We start from the raw sequence: 17,148 nt of genomic DNA, 5'->3' as shown, positions 1-17,148 counted from the left end.
TGGGGGGTCTCGTTCCTCTCTCGCCTGCTTTATCCTCTTCTCGTCGCGCATCTTTGTCTTCATCTGCTCCTGTGCACAAAGTGTCTCCTCTTTGCTTTTCAGATACTTGGAGAGCATCGAGGGAATGCCTCAGGAGACGCCCTTGGCCTTTGGGCTCCATCCCAACGCCGAAATCGGCTACCGTACTCAGCAGTGCAATGAATTGTTCGCCACTCTTCTGCAGCTGCAGCCGAGAAAGGCCTCTGCGGAGGGGGGGGCCGGCAGTCAGGGAGGCCAGATGCATGCCGAACAAGTGAGGAAAAAGTATACTTGCTCAATTCACATCCGCGTGTCTGGCGTAGCTCCCTTTCTTAAATCTTTGAGAAGCCGAAACATCACTCCCAAGAAAAACAGTTCGCCAATATGTTTCCTCAGTGGGCACGTACACATATCACGAAACATAGATACACACATCTGTTCACGCGCATAGTTATTGTTTTTTCGCATGCGGCGCTCCTCAAAATCGACCAGCCTCGTTGAGTTCTGCTTGCCCACGTGAAGCGAACGCGGTCGTCTGCAACTCGTGACTAGGTCTTAGTGGATTTTACCGTAGCCAGTGGCTTCGACACACCCAGAAATCGCTTTCGGTAGTCTTCACAGGCTAACGTCAGGAAAGAGTTGACGAAAGTGAGCATGTCTGCCAGAACGAGTTCTCGAGCGAACCACATGCAAGTACGCGTTTTTGTGAATCGAAACCTTCAAGGGGAAAGTGTGTATCCCCAGACGCGCAGTTCCGCCGCATGTCTCATGAAGCCTTGAAAAGGAATCGGCATGGTAACGCCTGCGCCTGCTACTTGTAGTGGACTGAAAACGAGGATGTACCTGAACCTGATCTCTTAGAAATGGAGACCCCGAGACAGGCGATTGCACGCGGATGCCTGCCTCTGTGGAGCTGCTTCTCGCGTGAGCGCTGCAAACTGCACTGATACATTCTCCATAGAGAAGAAGCGCTTTTATGTTGAACTCCGATGCAGGTTTGCCACGAAATCTTGGAGGAGATGGGGGATTCTAGATTCGATATCGAGGAAATCTCGCAAGCGATTCCGGACGAGGAGAAAGGACCCTATCAGCATGTCTTTCTGCAGGTAGGACGCCTTTGCCTCAGCTCGTTCGCCACTGACAAGGAGAGCTTGATCCGCGAACAGTCACCATCCCTGGCTCTTTCCCAGGATGTGGCGTCTGCATTCGTGTTGAGGCTTCTTCTCGTTTTTTGCATGTGTGCTTTCTCGCGTTTTTTCGCTTCTCTTTGCTTCTGTTGTTCTACACTTTGCCCATCGCGAGAATTCGAGCGAGTCGGAAACGACACACGCTTCTCTGATTTGCTTCTACCACTCCACAGAACCTGAAACATCACTTCCCATATGAAGGAAGGGATGCACAGGCCGACTCCTTTGCCTGCTGAAGTAGGCGCTGATCCGTTTTCGCCTGTGAGCGCGAAATGCACTGGACGCTTCTGTGAAGACGCGATACCACAAGGCGCTCGTCGTATGACTGTACCACCGAGACCCGACTCCACGTATTCCTCTTGTTTTCCTTGCATCTGCCTTGACTCGTGGCTTCTGTCCTTCGTCTCCTTCTCTGGAAACAAATCGACATCTTGAAAGCATTTGTTCCCCGATGTCACGTTCTGTGGTGCCCTTCGCGGCCCGCGCGTTGCGTGCGAGGAGAAAGAGGGCATCCCATGTACCTCTGAAAAGCCGGCATTTGCTGAGGTTCTGCCGCTGCTTATATCAGAACGGGAGTGCCTGGTTCACACTGCCCCCGTGACATCCGACAGAACGGCTTTTCTTCCGGTGTTTGTGGCAGGAGTGCCAGTGCATGAACGTCTTGGTGACGGAAATGATTCGCTCTCTGAGTGAACTGGAACTGGGATTCAAAGGAGAACTCACAATGTCTTCTCTCATGGAAGATCTTGCCGCCAATCTCGTCCTCGACAAGGTTCCCCCGAGCTGGACAAAAGTAATTTGCCGCACCTGCGCGAGAAGGAACCACGACCTCTCTCTTCCATCGATGTTGCTGGGTGACGCTGCAGACAGCATGAAAAAAAGTTTCGTTTTCGCTGTTTACCAATAACGATAGAATATATATATATATATATATGTATATATATATATATATATATGTCTATGCATTTAACTGTCCCTGTACATGTGTAGATGCGTGTGAATATCCGTATAGATGTTCTATATCGTATACGTCGATGTAGATCTCTGTGGGATGGTCTAAATAAATAAATATATATATATATATATATATACATATATATATATATAGCTATAATGCAGGGTGCGCTGCCTAGTCGCGTCTCCTTGAGGGAGAGGTTTATAGAGTCCACGTGAAGCGTTGGTTCCTCAATGACACACAGTTCCTTATCTCCCACTGTTCATCCCACATCTTCCACGCTTTGTCAAACCCACAGAAGCGTCGTAGAGATATGTACCTATACAGTACATGCACGTCTACGTATATCTATGTCAATCTGTGTATCTCTCTTGATACATACATTCACATTCATAGATGCTGTGTGTGCGACAGTGTATGTGCGTGGCTTTGAGTCTGCGCAGGTCGCAGGCAAGCATGTAGTGTGCTCGACCGCCTTGGCATGCGTTTTTCTCTGCAGCTGGCGTTCCCGTCAACGCGTCCGCTCGGGTCGTGGCTGGGCAATCTGAAGGAGAGAATCGAGCACCTGCAGGAGTGGACAAAGGAGCCTCTGACGCTCCCGAAAGTTGTAGATCTCTCCAAGCTCTTCAGTCCACAGTCGTTTCTGACCGCAGTCAAAGAAGTAGCTTCCCAACAGCATCAGCTGGAACTCAACAAGCTGGTCATTGTGACCGCCGTGACAAAGAAGGACGTCTCCTCTGTAGACGCTGCTGCCAGAGACGGTGAGTGCAAAGAACAGAAGGGGAAGTCAGGAGATCTAGACGCCCTTTTTCTCTTTTGTCCGCATCGTCTTTCTTTCCTTCTTGCTGAATAGGGTTTCTCTGTTTTTTGTTCGTTTCCTCTCTATTCTTTTCCTGCTGGGGTTCTGTCTGTTGTGTTGCTTCATCCCCGCTGCTTCGTAATTCTGGTACTTCTGTCCCAGAGTTTAAAAAATCGACTTCAACGTTTGTAGGAAGGCCTGAGCTCCTAATGAAGAATTCACGTGCACTTTGCCCTGTGGTTTCAAGCTTAATTTCAGCCTGGTTCTTAAAAGCCATGCCATCGCGGTTCCTTCTTCAACTCACACATCGTTAGGTTCATATAGCCTTCGTTTGGCGTTAGGACTAAAACTTTCAGACTCTGTTCACTCCCCTCCCCGAGTTCTTTTCTTTGAGTCGAATTCTACTCTCTCTTTGGCTGCTTAGACGTTGCGTCTGACTTGCCAGCTTCCTGTGTCCTCGCTTCTCTCTTTGGCTTGCGTCTATCCTGATCTTTCTTCCTATCTTCGTTTCCGTGTTCCTTTCCTTCTTCCTGTCTTTTTCGAGGTTCTTTTCTGTCGACGTCTTCTGTGTCCTCGCTCCCGCTTTTCCTGCTGAAGTCCTTGTTTCTCTTCCCCGCGCTTCTCCTCGCTGTGCGTCTTCCTTCGACTGTCTTCGCTCGTCGCTTTCTTCGCCAATTGCCTCTACCTTCAGGCGCCTTCGTCACGGGTCTCCACCTAGACGGCGCACGGTGGGACATGGCGTCCAGCTGTCTCGAGGAATCGCGGCCGAAGGAATTGTTTTGTGCCTTGCCAGTTGTCCACTGCAAAGTGAGCTCTCATATGTGGCGTTAGCGGAGCTGCAGAAACGCACAAAAGCATGCATGGCCTTCTCTCTCGTTTTTTCCGTTTCCTCGCTCCTGTCTTGGCACTCTCTCCTTCACTTCATCTGGAGCGCTCGCGCCCTGCGTCTGCCTCCAGGGCAGTTACGTCTGTCTTCATATACTCGCTGCTCAATGCTTCGCCCTATAAATCTATATATCGATACATCTCTCGAAAAGAGACATATGCACACATACGCACATTTATATATATATATATATATAAATGTGAGTATGTGTGCTTGTGTCTATCTACATATATACAAATCTATGCCGGTTGACCTGTTTCTTGCTATTTCAGTATTTCCGTACGTGGTGGCTTTCTATGTTTTCTCACACGACTTGGCAGTGACGGTAGAGAGCGTTCAACAGCTCACGAGATCGAAATCCTCTTTTTCAGTCACTGCTCTGGTGGCACCATTCTGTCACGCGCCCCACGGGTGTCTGTTCAGAGAGCTCTGAAGGCTTTCGACGCCTCGCAGGTGTATGTAACCTATGCATGGATACCTGCATGCATCCACAGGGCGTCTCGCTGATCTAATTTTCTTTCTACTGTTTTGAACTCGCTTCTCTCGCAGGCCGAACTGGGCTCCAAGAAGGAAGACAGCGGGACGTACATTTGCCCCGTGTACCGCACGCAACAGCGAGGAGCGACTTTTATCTTCGACGCTCAACTGCGGACCAAGTATCCTTCAGCGAAGTGGATCATGGGAGGCGTGGCGATGATTCTCGACATCGGCGTCTCTCTCTAGCGAGCGTCGCCGAAGCGTTTCCTCACAGAAGGAGAGGGGGGAGTCGTCGAGACGCAGGAATCCAGCTCTGCAGTGGGGGCCAAGGCGAAAATATCGGAAGCAGGAAACTGCCAAGATGCGGTGTCCAAACACGAGCCACAGGCCGAGGGTTCGAGGAGCAATCACGGAGTGTGTCTGCATGCGAATGAAACGATTTCGCGCGCGCTTTCTGTCAATCGTTTCCTTCTTGGCCGTACGAGACGAGGGGAGAAACTCCCTCGTTCCGTAGACGACAATATGCAGAGTCGTGGACCTGCGAAAGAAGTCAAGGAGGGCCGTTTTGTGCGTCTTGTCGATTTAGCCTCCTTAACTGTTGGGGTAGAACAAAAAACTCCAGGTTGATTCACTGCACCGTGGGAGACGACCTGTTTCTCACCTGCAAGGCAGTACCTCGCAGTGTCGTGTTTCTTTGTGAAAGAACGAATGGCCTGACCCTCTGAACAGAAGGAGGGATGGCGATGTTCGCAATTTCTTCCACGGAGCGTCTCCTGAAAACAAGCAAGCGTCTCTCCTCGACGCCGCGTTTCCTCCCCCAACTAGCTGTCAACTCGACACACGAGATTTCCTCTGTCTCGGCAGCCTCGCCCGAAGCTCACTGGAGAACCCGGAAGACACGAACGCATGCAGTTGCGTGTCTGTCCTCGTAAACGCTCATGCACTCACAGAGAAGAGACTCAATCTTCTAGAGGCTCTAAAGCCACCAGCTTTATTTATAAGCCGAAATACAGATAGATTTAAATAAATATAAGAAGACCATAGGAAACACCACACATATATAAACGTATATATATATATATATATATATATATATATATGAATACGACGGACGTAAGAAGAAGCATACGTACATACACATAGAAACATATATATATATATATATATATATATATACTTATGTGTGAAGAAAGAGAAGCAGGTACACCAGCACATCCGTGGAGATACTGTAGGCACCCGGTAGCATGCCGAGACGAGACACATACTCTTCACGTGCACTCAGTCCTACAGAACAACTTTTATATCGATATCTCTCTCTCTAAGTTATATATATATATATATATATATATATATATGAATTTCTTTACAAGCATATATATATATATATATATATACGTGAATACATTTCCATCTACAGGGATGTTTGCTAGAGAGGATTTTTTCGATGCGTGAAAGTGATGGATGTGGAGGAAGTTATCTTCTAAGCAAATGATGACAAGAAGAAACGCACTTGTAAGGAAGCAGTGTTGCGTACAAAAACAGCAAAGAACACTTTGAAGCGACAGTGATATTTCGATTTCTTTGTCTCCTTTTTGAAACAAGCGGATATCCAAAATAGAGAGAAGTGAGAGATGGCATGAAGGCATTTTCCTCTCTCTTTTCCTCAAGTGGCTGCGGGGGGTCGCATGTACACGCCCCTTGTCCCCGATAAAATTTTAAAATCGGAAAGCGAACATGCAAGAAGTTAGCAAATGCCTTTTAGTTCTCACTCTTGCTCGCAACACAACTCTCTCGCCCCTTTTGCAGGTTCAAAAAGCAACTTTCTCAGATGACATTGGTTTCTTCCCTTCTTCCAGTGAAACGTCACTGAAGGTTCGGTAGTCTGTTGGCTCTCAACTTCCTACTTCTTTTCTTTCGCTCTTTCCACTCCGAGAGGCAGCACGAGCTGAGCAGAGAGCAATGCTCTCTTCTTTCCTAAGACTCCTTTTTTGAACTTCGCTCTACCACAACAACGGCGTCGGCAACTCCTTTCTCTTCCGCTCACGTTTTTCTCTCTCACTCGCTCTGACAACGGTGTCCCAACTGTCTTCGAATCTGCAGCCTCTGTCGTCTACATCGAGCACGTACACTTCTCGCAGAGCCTTCTACACAGGCCACCAGATTGGGTTCGGAGGGCGTTCTCTGTCTCTCCCAAGTTTTCACGCAAGCAGTCGGGCTACTCGGGTGTATGTACACCATGCATCGGTGTCATGAGTTGGATCTGGTTCTCTCTGTTCGTCTGCATTATTTCAGGGTGTCCCTCACTATGAGCTTGACCGGTTCCTACGAGGACGGAAAGACAGCCCATCCATCGCTTTGAGCGAAGTTCGGGGACGCGCCTTCTCCCTTCTGAATCATCAAAGTCCGCCGTTCTTCCTCGCCTCCCCCACAGCCGCCACCAGACGAGTTCTCGACGCTTTCTGACGCAGTCCACGACGCAAAAGGGTCGACGAGAGGAATAGAAAACGGATCGGTGTCTTGGTCGTAGCTCACGCTTCTGCCTCCCTGACTTGTCTCTTGCTCTCCAGTGTCGCTTGAGGGTGAACTGCCGAAACGAGAAGAGACAAACGCTGCCTCCTGCTTTTCCGTCTCCCGCGCCTCCGCTGTCCATACACACAAATCTGGGAAGGCGCCCTGCTCAGGGAAAGGTGAACTTTCGCCAGAGCGTTGTCGCGACGCCTGAGACTTCTCTTCCCCCTTTTCTTCCTCCGCACCCCAGCAGCCGGAGGAGCGCTTCTCCTCTGCATTCGTCTTATAATCCAAGCCCACCTCTGTCCCTGGAAACGTTCGCTCTTCGGTTGTCTCGACAGCGGCCATCCCTCGTCGCTCTCTCAACAACGCCTCGACAGCTGTCTCGCCCCCGCCTTTTGTCTCTCCGTCGCCTTCTGGATGTCCATCTTCAGGACGAGCGTGCTGGTCTTCCGCCTTTCTTTCCTTGTGGCCGCGCAAGGCTTCAGCGCTCCCAACTGCATGCGCCCCGTAACCCCCCACGCCTGCTCTGTTTGTCGGTGAAAGGTTTTCTCCCGGCTCTTCACTGGCCTCCCTGAGCTCACAGTTTCTCGAGTCCGCTGTTTCCCCCCGTCTGTCGAAAACGACCTCTCCAATTCTCTGCAGGTGATCAGTTCCGAAAGAGGCAGCCCAAGTACCTCGTCGCTCTTCTCCTCCCAGAGGCTCGGGCTCCATCTCTTCCTCTTCCTCCGCCAAGCTGTCTCCACGCTCTCTCGTCTCATCCTTCCCCGTCGGACTGCGACGCGTCTCGGCGTCCCCGCCACTCCTCAGATTCCTCTGTCCCGCGTACAGGTCGAAGATGTCTTCTTCTCCCTCGTCCTCGTCACCGCTGCTCTCACTGTCGCTGGAGCTGTCACTCGAACTCGAGTCGCGCTCTCCGTCCTTCTCGCGCGAGAAGCAGTACGCGTCGCTGTTCCGGTCGTAGAAGAACGAACCCTCGACCGCCTTTCCGTCTTCGTCGCCTTCCTCAAAGTGCAGGTGAGCTTCCTCGTCGTTCCCGAGGAAGGCCGCGTAACTCGCTTTTCGTTCGTGCTCTAGCCAAGCTGAGCCGCCTCCTTCGTCGCCTTGCATGCGCTCCACGTTCTCGGTGTCGGCGTTCGCCTCTTCGTCTCCACAGTGCAAATGAGCGAGAAAATGAGGACTTGCCAGCTGCCCAGCTTCAATCCACTGAACCCAGGTCTGCACACTCGTGAAGGGCGTCCCATTGAAATGAATCTTGTTCGACTTCCGAAAGTAGACTGCCGAAAACTCCTTGCGTTCCCCCGTCACCGGGTTCAGGTGTACGTACACGAGCTCGTCGGCGTCGCTCGGCGCCCGCGTCGGAGACCCTGGCGGCGTCGGCGACAGTGTGGATCGAAGCCCAAACGGGTCTTCTTCCTGTGGCGGTTCGCTGGGACCGAAGAGCGAGGAGAAAGGAAACGAAGGTCTCCGCTGACATGCGTCGACGGCGCCTCCAGACCCTGGACCTCCACATGTGGTGCACGCATATGAAAGAGAGAACGGAGTGTCCAACGCATATTCTCTTTCGTCACCTTCTTTTGCTTCTTCGTCTCGGGTGTCGTTGTCGCTGTCTCGTCTCGCCTCGGGTTCTTCCTCTGCTCTCGCCCTTCTCTCTTCCCTTCCCTCGTCTCTTTTCTCTGTCTCTGTCGGCAAACCGACAACCGCTCTTCTCGGGTGGGAGATTCTCTCTGCCTCGAACGTCCCTCGCTCGGCAGACTCTTCAACTTCATGTGAACTGACGCCCGAGAACGCGTCGTCGACAGCTGCACCCAGAGAGGCCTCAGGCGACGTGGAAGAAGTCACTGCTTCGTCGTGTTCAGGAGAAACGACCGCGTATTCTCTCTGTCGGTTGCCGAGCTGACCTTCTGCGGGGCCTCTGGAGGAGCCGTCGTTTGGGTGACTCTCACCTGAAAATGAGCTCTCCTTCCTGGCGTCCTGTTCAGCGCCAAAGGCACAAGCCAACTTCAAGGAATCCGTGTCTCCAGTCCCGCCGCCGGATCTGCCGGCCTCGTCCGTGAGGGAGAAGAGCCTTAGATCACGCTCCGCTTCTTCAGATGAGGTTTGATTTTTTTCCAGTTGCACAGTTGCGAGCAGGGCATCCTCTTTTCCTAACATCTTGTCTCCCTGTAGCCCCTCTTGCCCTTCGTCGAACGCCTTCTCTCCGCCTCTCGAAGAGGACTGCCACCCCGATGCCGACCGTCTCTCGTCTTCCACACCTCGACCTCGATTTGTCTTCGACGCGGTCGCCTGTGCCTCTCTGTGTCTCGTCTCTGTCTCTCTGTGTTTCGTTTCTGTCTCTTCGTTTCTCACCTCTGTCTCTCCGTGTTCTCCTTGGAACCGAGCGAGACTCGTCTCCCCTGACTCTCGGCTCCTATCGGGCTTCGTCTCGTCTCTCTCAGCCCGCTCTTCCTGTCTCTCCTCCTTCTCTCCCGTCAGCGCCGAGGTCCCCGACCCACCTGTGGCTTCTCTCTCCGCCGCCTCCTGTTCGTTCTCCTTGTCGGAGACAAATGCCGAGACGAGGAGCGAAGACGCCTCCTCGCTTCTGGGGGCGCCAGCGACCTGAGGATGCCCTCGGCAGTCCTTGGAAGAAGAAACCGGACGCGCGCCCGTGGAGACGCCTTCCCCCAAGCGAGCCTCTCGGCTCACCATATGCGACTCTGCACTCGCAAGTTCTGAGGCTCGATGGCGCGGGAGAATGATCCTTTCAATCGCAGAAAGTCTGCAGAAACGTGAATAAGACCAGACAGGCGGAGAACGCGTTTTCAGACAGAGGATGGCGCGTACGTTGCGAGGAGAGTCGAAAAGTGTAGCTCCTCCACGACAACGAGGGGACAGAAGGGAACCGGCGCAGGCACAGTTTGGCTTCGAGAGAGAGGGGCGTCTGTATTTCACGTTTTACAATTTGGCGAATTTCAAAATGGAAAAGTGGAGTAAGTTGCGTGCTCTCCCTTGTTTCAACTCGCTTTCCACGCTTCTGCGCCATCATAAACCTAAATTACACCTAACTACCGGACTACGTCTATGCTTATTCTAGTTAAGCATTGTTACCTACAGCTTCTAAGAAACACGAATACTGGTAGAAAGGGTTGAACTTCAGCATTTTTACCTGTCGAACAGAGTTCAGTGGATGGTCGTGTACAGCAATCAGAAAGACACTTGGATGCCTGTATTCCTCAAAATAACTGGAGTCATATTCAGTATCCTGAGCGCTATAATCCTGCTCTCTGTCGCTTTCTCCTCTCGTCTTGCATTTGTATATTTTTACGTGTCTGTGCACATACGGATATGCATTCAGTCTAAGTGTATGCTGTATGCTGGTCCTCCGCAGGTCCCTCTTTTTCCTTGTCATCAACTGTCTCTCAGATGACAGCACGGATGGAAGAAGACACAGCAACGACGCAAGACGCGAGAGACGTGGAAAGGCAGAAAACCTCCGTCAGTCACGTACGTGTCAGGAACATTCTGACTCTTCACACCGCCTGTTGAATCTCCATAGAGGTCCTCGTCTGGTAGGAACGTCGAAGAGAGCGAGGAAGACGGCGATCCTCCCGCGTCCAGAGTCGACTCGCCTCCAGAGAAATGTGGACGGCCGTGGTGTCGACCCTTCCGAGCAGACTTGTCCAGTGTACATACACCTGCCAGGGGCCTCCCGCCTTCCGCCGCTTTGAAGCTAATTGCCGCTTCAGGCAGAACGAGGACGCCGCGGCTTCCGCCCTCGAGCGGCGACGGGCCTTCGGCGCGCTCGAAGGCGTCAACCGCGGAGACACTGGCGCCCTGCGAAGGAGACACACCGGCTTGTTCTCGGCGCGGAGACAGCAGCAAGGAAGCCTCTTCCCTCCCGACTCTCTCGCCCTCCGCTCGACCTTCGGGTGCAGCGCCCGGCGACCGGCACTCGACTCTGGGAGAGGAAGAAAGAGACCCTGAAGGAGAAGAAGCCTGCGGAGGCGACAAGCAAGAAGGCACCACTGCCGCAGAAGACGACGGGGAGAGAGAAGAGCGAGAAGGCGAGAGCCTGAAACGCCGGGACGGAGACCCCTTCCCCGAAAGGAGCGCATGCGTCGCACTCGTCTCGCCACACAAGCTGTATCGGCCTGGACTCGTGGCGCCAGGTGCTTTCTCTGAAAGGTGAGTCGAGGTGAACATAGAGAGATCGATTCGAATCGCGTTGCCTTGGACATGGCAGGAACAAGTACACCAGGGGCTCTCCGGCGACGCCTCCAGTGCAGACGCGTTCGGAATGTAGCACTCCCCACTGCATCCGCAGCACGTGCAGCAACTCGCCGCCGAGAACCCCGCGCCCCCGACTGTCTGTACACCCGAAGCGCCAGGTCCAGGAGGCGGGGCCCCGCCAGGCAGTTGCGAGAAGTGGTGCCGCGGCGAGGAGGGCGAGGCGAAGCCGTGAGCACTTGCGCAGCTCCCCGGCGTCGAATGTGCATGCGAAGGAGAATGGGAGAGGTGAGCGCTCGTCTGAGCTGTCCCACAGCAGGGCGGATACGTCGCTGGAGCTGAGGAGAGCAGGCCGGGAGAAGCAGAGGCGGTGGAGAATCCCAGGCGCGAGATCGCGTCCAGCGACTGAGGAAAGTCCTCGCGAAATTCGGGGTCGCCGGTCGGATGTCCCGCGCCCGAAGGCGACGTCTGCGGTGAGAGGATCGAACACGCGTGAGAAGTCGAAGCGAGACAGGAGGAGACAGAGCGGGGAGACAGGGCCTTGGGGGACAGCCGCCGTGGAGACAACTGAAACGGGTGGCCTGGCGAGGAACGCGCAGCGGGCGTATGCACGGGAGAAGACGCGGAGATCGACCCCGGCCCCGAAGGGCTCGAAGGCGAAGACAGCGGATTCGAAGCAGGTGAAGACCGAGAGGAAGGCGCACAGGCATGCTGTGCAGCAGACAAAGGCGACGAAGACCCGCCCCCACAGAGCGCGTGCGAACTCTTGTGCGGGGACAGAGCCCGAGGAGACGAAGCCGAGTGCGGCGTCGAGGAAGGAAACCCAGAAAGCGAAGGAAACGTGGAGGGGATACTCGCGGACGCGCTCGGACTGGCTTCCAGCCGTGGCGAAGAAGGAGAAGCCGTGGCGACGTGAGCAGAGGAAGAAGAAGTCGAGTCCGGTATCAGGCGAGGCGACAAAGAGGCGGCTGAAGCGGGCGCCCTCGACACGGGGAGATCGGGAGAGGACGCGGCGAGACGCGCGGCCCCCGATACACTCGCAGGAGACGAGAGAGAAGACGATTCGCTCTCTGGCGCTTCACTCTTCGAAGAAGAATCCGACGCCGGTCCTCCCTTCCCAAACGTTCCACGAGGACTCGTCCCCTGTGGAGACTGCAAATCCTTCCTCCGGGACGGGCCGCCGCCAGAGCAGGCTCGCAGGGAAGGAGACGCTGACGCCTCATAGGTCGCGGTATCCTTCGGAAAAGCATCTTTACTGGGTTCTGAAGTGGACATACACTCGAGTGTCTCAGGAGTCACAGCTCCGTTGACGGGCGCCGCCACGTCAGCTAAGACGGTACTCGAACGCTCCCTCGCGTCCGAAGAGTCAGGCGCCGATGTCTGTCTCCTCCCGCCCCTCGTTGAGGGCGTTTGCACCTTCTCTGTCTTTGCTTCTTCCATCCTAGCAGAAAACTCTGGCGAACTCCCCTCGTCCTCCCGAGCATCTGAGCCGGCCAACCCACGAGGACAGCGGATGCTCGCACAGTGCCCGGCTGTTTCCTCTACAGACGCCCCACCTGCGCAAAAAGGCGCGCCGATGACGGGTGAAGAGATTGCGACGGGAAGAGAGGTGGGCGACGAAGACCCGTTTCCAGCTGTCTCGGTTGTGGTGGCGTTCGACGGGGAAGATTGCGGCGAGTGAGAGGCCTGCGCTTCGAAAATGACAGAACAAGAGGGATCCGACGCAGCTGGCATCGTGACTGGCGAACCGACGCATACTCGAGCAAGAAAAGGGTGTAATATGGGTGTCCGACAGGGGCGGCAAAGACGGGGAGGAAGCAGTCCTCCCCAGTATGAACAAGCACACACACCCAGAAGCTTACGAAGGGATGTATTCGTCCTGAGAGGAGTTCTTTAGACATATGTTCTTCCTCACGCGAGCAGAGGAGTGGAACACCCGAGGACAGACGGGACTGAGTGCTGCTCCCTGCGTCTGGCGGGCTGTCTCTACAGCCGGAGAATGCCAGAGCGAGTGCCCCGCAGAGTCTTCTGCCTCAGCGCAGATGCACTTCCGTCTTTTATGGAGAAAGTCCCAAAATCTCTCGCGACAGAAACCCCTCCAGTTTTCCCGTTTAAAAGGCTGAAAATCGACGCCGACACAGTCTGGACAACGACCGCGCACAACCGGAACGCCGTCGAGGTCAGCAACGCTCGGCAGCACTCAGGCGTCCATTGAGCAGAGTCCCTCTGTGATATCATGTGGTTGTGACAGGACGACTTGAGGGGAAAAAACGAACAAGAGACAAAGACAGGACAGAAGACCTGGCAAGAGTTGGTGGCGCCGTATTTGGGGAGTCCCTCGGTAGAGGCGGACGTTAAACCAAGCGGAAGAGCGTGCAGCATTCAACTCTTGTCGCGATCGAGCGCGCCATACGCGCACGATAAAAAAACGGAGCGTACATTTACAATGATGGCGGAAAAAACAGGACGAGCAACAAGGAGTCTACCGCTCGCAAAGCGTCGTTGTGTGTCCTCGAACATGTTCAGAACCCGGCACGGGAGTTACGCAGGCGACGAGAAAAACAGACGGCAGTTTGTATACCGCACAGAAGACAAAGTTTTTTTCGAGAGACTGGAAGGCAGGTGACGAGGCAGATGCGAACACTTGTGAACAACGTTGCTTTTTGGAACCAGGCTTGGCAGATATTTTTGCGCAAACGCGGGAGAGACCTCTCAGACCCCACCTTGGATCGGGCTTTGGAACCCAGTGTCTGCTTTGGACGGGTACAGGAAACACTCGCTGTGTCGTTTGTGTTGCATTTCCTGAGAAGAAAAGAGGCTCTCGCAGTTCTCCCGAAATAGTGGCGGGCGCGAAAAAGCGGACGGACACGAGTGGACGGGACAGCAAGAGATCTTCGTTTCCCCAAGACGAGCTTAGGTCCATGCAGGACGCCACTCGGACAGAAAACGCGAGTTTTCTCTCTCCCAGCGGCTTGCTTCGTGGCTGAACCGTAGCCTCTAAGTGGTCACCTGCGGTTTCTGCTTTTTGAGCATCTTCAACGACACACGAGACAAACGTCCTCGACAATAAGCCGTGGAGAGCGCCCCCCCAAAAACGACACACCGCCAGAAAAGAACTGACGCAGACTCGGGTAGTGCACACGAGCGGAGACTGGGGCTCAGTGGCCGAGTCGGGTTTAGAGTTGAGTTTTCTCTTAATTTTCCGACAAGAGATGGCGTTTTGGCTTGGAAGATACCGTTTCTCTCAAGCGGTTTAACGCTGCACATTCCTACGATACAGGGCACACACAGAAGCACAAACAAACTGGAAATGCGCGAGTGTTTGCTTTGTGTTGGTACCCGGCAATCCTGGGCACCTCAGAACTGCACTCCAGATGCGGCTAGTGAGGAAAAAACACTACAGCGAGGGGAGGCAACTCTAAGCAAACACATCCACGAAGTCAAGGCAACAACTTCCTGCTCAGGACTCGCGAAAATACATTTTTCAAATAGGTTTGTCCCAGACGTGCTCCAGTGGGTGTCTTGCGCTATCACGTGGCCGCCACAGGCTTTTGGAACGTTCGAATCTTTCTGAAGGAGAGAATGGGAGAGGAAACGGCATCCGAACCAACAACATAGATGGATTCAAAAAGCACTATACACTCCGGACACAACCAGGATTGAGAACACAAGGATCATAGCTACCAGTCACATTATACATAGATATTGCTGCCACATTCTCCGTATACCGCCGTCTTGATACCACAGTTGAGGCAAGCATGATGAGGAGTTTCGCAGTGCAGTGAACGTGGCGAGACCTGCTGATGGAACTGGGTGCGGAGAGGGTGACGCAAGAGTTAGAGGTGTCTCACTGGCGAAGGCAGTAATTCTCTCTGACGTTCTGTGATGAGTCTTGCCATTTGGTTTGAACTGCTGAGATTCACATCAAGGTACCTTCCATAGTAATCCGCCAGCCACAAACGCTACTGCGTGCTCTGCTTTTTCGACATCTTTGTCGTGTCAGCGCCTATAATGTCAGGGTGGGAGTTCCTTTCACAGAAAAACTGGTACACTTTGTGTGCCTGGTTTCCAAGTGAGAGTTTCGACTCGCCTCGTCGTGCAAAGGTCGTTTCGATGAATCCCTTGAAGTATGGTTCTGGGGACTGTCTCAAAAGCATCGCCCATCTCTCCCTCGAGAAAAACGAGCTCGTTGGCGTGTCTCCTTCGTAAGGATGTTTTACACAGCAGGTTAACGCGGTAAGGAGTTGTGTTTCAGTGTCGTGCCCCTCCCGTTTTGCTTAAGAGCGCTTTGGGTTTTCGGCCCTCTTTTGGTTTCAGACTGGCCGTGACAACATGATGTAGGAAAGACTAGAACTGTGCTGAAACCCTTTACTTCGGACTCGAGTCTTTTGTCTCAGTTCGCAAACTTCCCGTAGCACCAAAGGAACGTGTTCTGTCGCTTATTATCGAGGTGCTGAAGGAACGAATACTCTCGGGAAACAAGCAAAGCCACACTTGGTTCAGTCGATAGACAATATGGCAGACGATGGTGGAAATAAATGGAGTTTCAGACGTTTTAGTGAACACGAGCTTTCCAGAAACAACAGCGAGTATTCCATTCTCTGTCAAAATTGTTGTATGAAAAGCGACTCGACAGTCCCATACGCGCTCCAAGGTACGATAAAAAGTAGATTCCCCGCAGCGAAGGAACTCTGAACTCTCTGTGTCTCGTAGCTGGGCAACCGCAAAACGTTACCGTTCACAAACGAATTTGAAAGTTATCATGCTATAAAGCTCGCGGGATATGGGAAAGATCCTCGGGGCATGATAAGCAACCCCGTTTTTCTTCGTATGTCCATCGCCAACGACTCCGCTGCGATACTCGCATTGGCAGCGCCTCGGGTCGAGTGTTCGGGAATTTATAGCATCAGGGATCTCTGTAGGAATTCCGTGCACATGTGAGATCTCATCTTAGCTTTGTTACATGCATGTTTAGGAATTCCCAGAGAAGCACAGTCGATACGGGTTACGGCTGGCTTCCGTCAGTTGCTATTCGGTCGTCGGGATGGTGTGTCATCGCATGCGAGTCGGTTGTTCCCCGAGTCTTCACAGAACGGATAGCGTCTGCACCAAAACGTCAACAAGTGGTGTATTGAGACTCTAAATGCTTCACCAGCGCGGTAATGACACGTAAGCGCACAATTGCGGCAATCCTGTGAGTCCTCCTGAAGAAATGACAAAAGCAAACTACGTTTCGCATTCACAGTGGTAACCACAAAGAAAACTGGAACTTCCCCGAGATAAAGACAAAAGAAAACTGCAACATCCACAGACACATCGACTAAAGGAAGCTGGAACTTCCCAGAGGCGACGATCAAAGGAAACTGGATCTTCTTAGAGATAACGACCGAATAACCTTAACTTCACAGAGGCGACATATAAGTGTGGAACATACATCTCACATCGTCCAAATTGAAACCAGGTGAGCAGCAATTCGGGTAAATCAAATAATGGACCCTTGCCTGCTCCGCTACAAACCCGGCAGGACAAGTTGGGCCAGAACCCAATTCTGACGTTCGAAACATGCCGAGATAACAAACGAGCAACAACACAATTTCAAAATACGCTAAAATGGAGAGAGACATTGCCGTCTTGGTTTCAGAGACTCTTGGGCTGCCTTGTTCACAAAAACGCAACGGTAGGCTCCTCGGTGTTTCACTGTGGGCGGCGCCTTTCGGGATGAGTAACCTTCGGTTTTTGCTGTTTGTTAAACAAGAGTTGAAGTTAACTGTACGCAACACCTGTACAATTTATCTCACTACCAGCTGAGTGTGCAGCTGTACCAATGTAGCTCTCGGGTATGCTTCACCGTATTACTGAAAGCTCATCTGCATAAGCGGGTATTTCCACTGAGAGGATCCAAGCGGTGTGGCGTGGCACGTGTACTGCAGGAGAGGAAACACGCGCAACGTAGCTAGCCACTCGCCAAAAAAGCTAATGAAATGCTTGATAAACGCTGTAAAGAAGCAAGAGGACGACGAAAGCAATTTAAGGCGACCGGCGGTCCACCACCGGCTTGAAATTCCTAGTTTATGCCAGAGACGAGCACTATGTGTGCCAGGTTCGTTCTTTT

At 52.9% G+C, this 17,148-nt stretch overlaps 2 protein-coding genes across 2 annotated transcripts in view; one reads left to right on the top strand and one right to left on the bottom strand.

Annotated features, from left to right (window-relative positions):
• The window catches only part of TGME49_203135 (dynein heavy chain family protein), a gene marked incomplete at both ends in the record, with an annotated part of 52,976 nt that extends 48,408 nt beyond the window's left edge, over positions 1-4,568 (top strand). Inside the window, 6 exons of the mRNA XM_018779240.1 lie at positions 103-292; positions 1,014-1,124; positions 1,846-1,998; positions 2,660-2,921; positions 3,651-3,766; positions 4,395-4,568. Coding sequence (XP_018637368.1) covers positions 103-292; positions 1,014-1,124; positions 1,846-1,998; positions 2,660-2,921; positions 3,651-3,766; positions 4,395-4,568 — 1,006 coding nt within the window. The remainder of the gene's footprint in view (positions 1-102; positions 293-1,013; positions 1,125-1,845; positions 1,999-2,659; positions 2,922-3,650; positions 3,767-4,394) is intronic.
• A 1,175-nt stretch (positions 4,569-5,743) lies between these two features.
• TGME49_203150 (hypothetical protein) lies at positions 5,744-14,012 on the bottom strand. Its single transcript, XM_002367556.2, has 2 exons — positions 10,318-14,012; positions 5,744-9,588 (listed from the first exon to the last, which is right to left on the bottom strand). The coding sequence occupies exons 1-2, from the start codon at positions 12,768-12,770 to the stop codon at positions 6,645-6,647; spliced, it is 5,397 nt and encodes a 1,798-aa protein (XP_002367597.1). The 5' UTR covers positions 12,771-14,012; the 3' UTR covers positions 5,744-6,644.
• Positions 14,013-17,148: the final 3,136 nt, after the last annotated feature.

This window comes from Toxoplasma gondii, chromosome VIIa (assembly GCF_000006565.2).
Source record: "Toxoplasma gondii ME49 chromosome VIIa, whole genome shotgun sequence".
Classification (NCBI taxonomy): domain Eukaryota; phylum Apicomplexa; class Conoidasida; order Eucoccidiorida; family Sarcocystidae; genus Toxoplasma; species Toxoplasma gondii.
The sequence above is the reverse complement of the archived record's forward strand: the minus strand, read 5'-3'. Positions and strand labels throughout refer to the sequence as shown.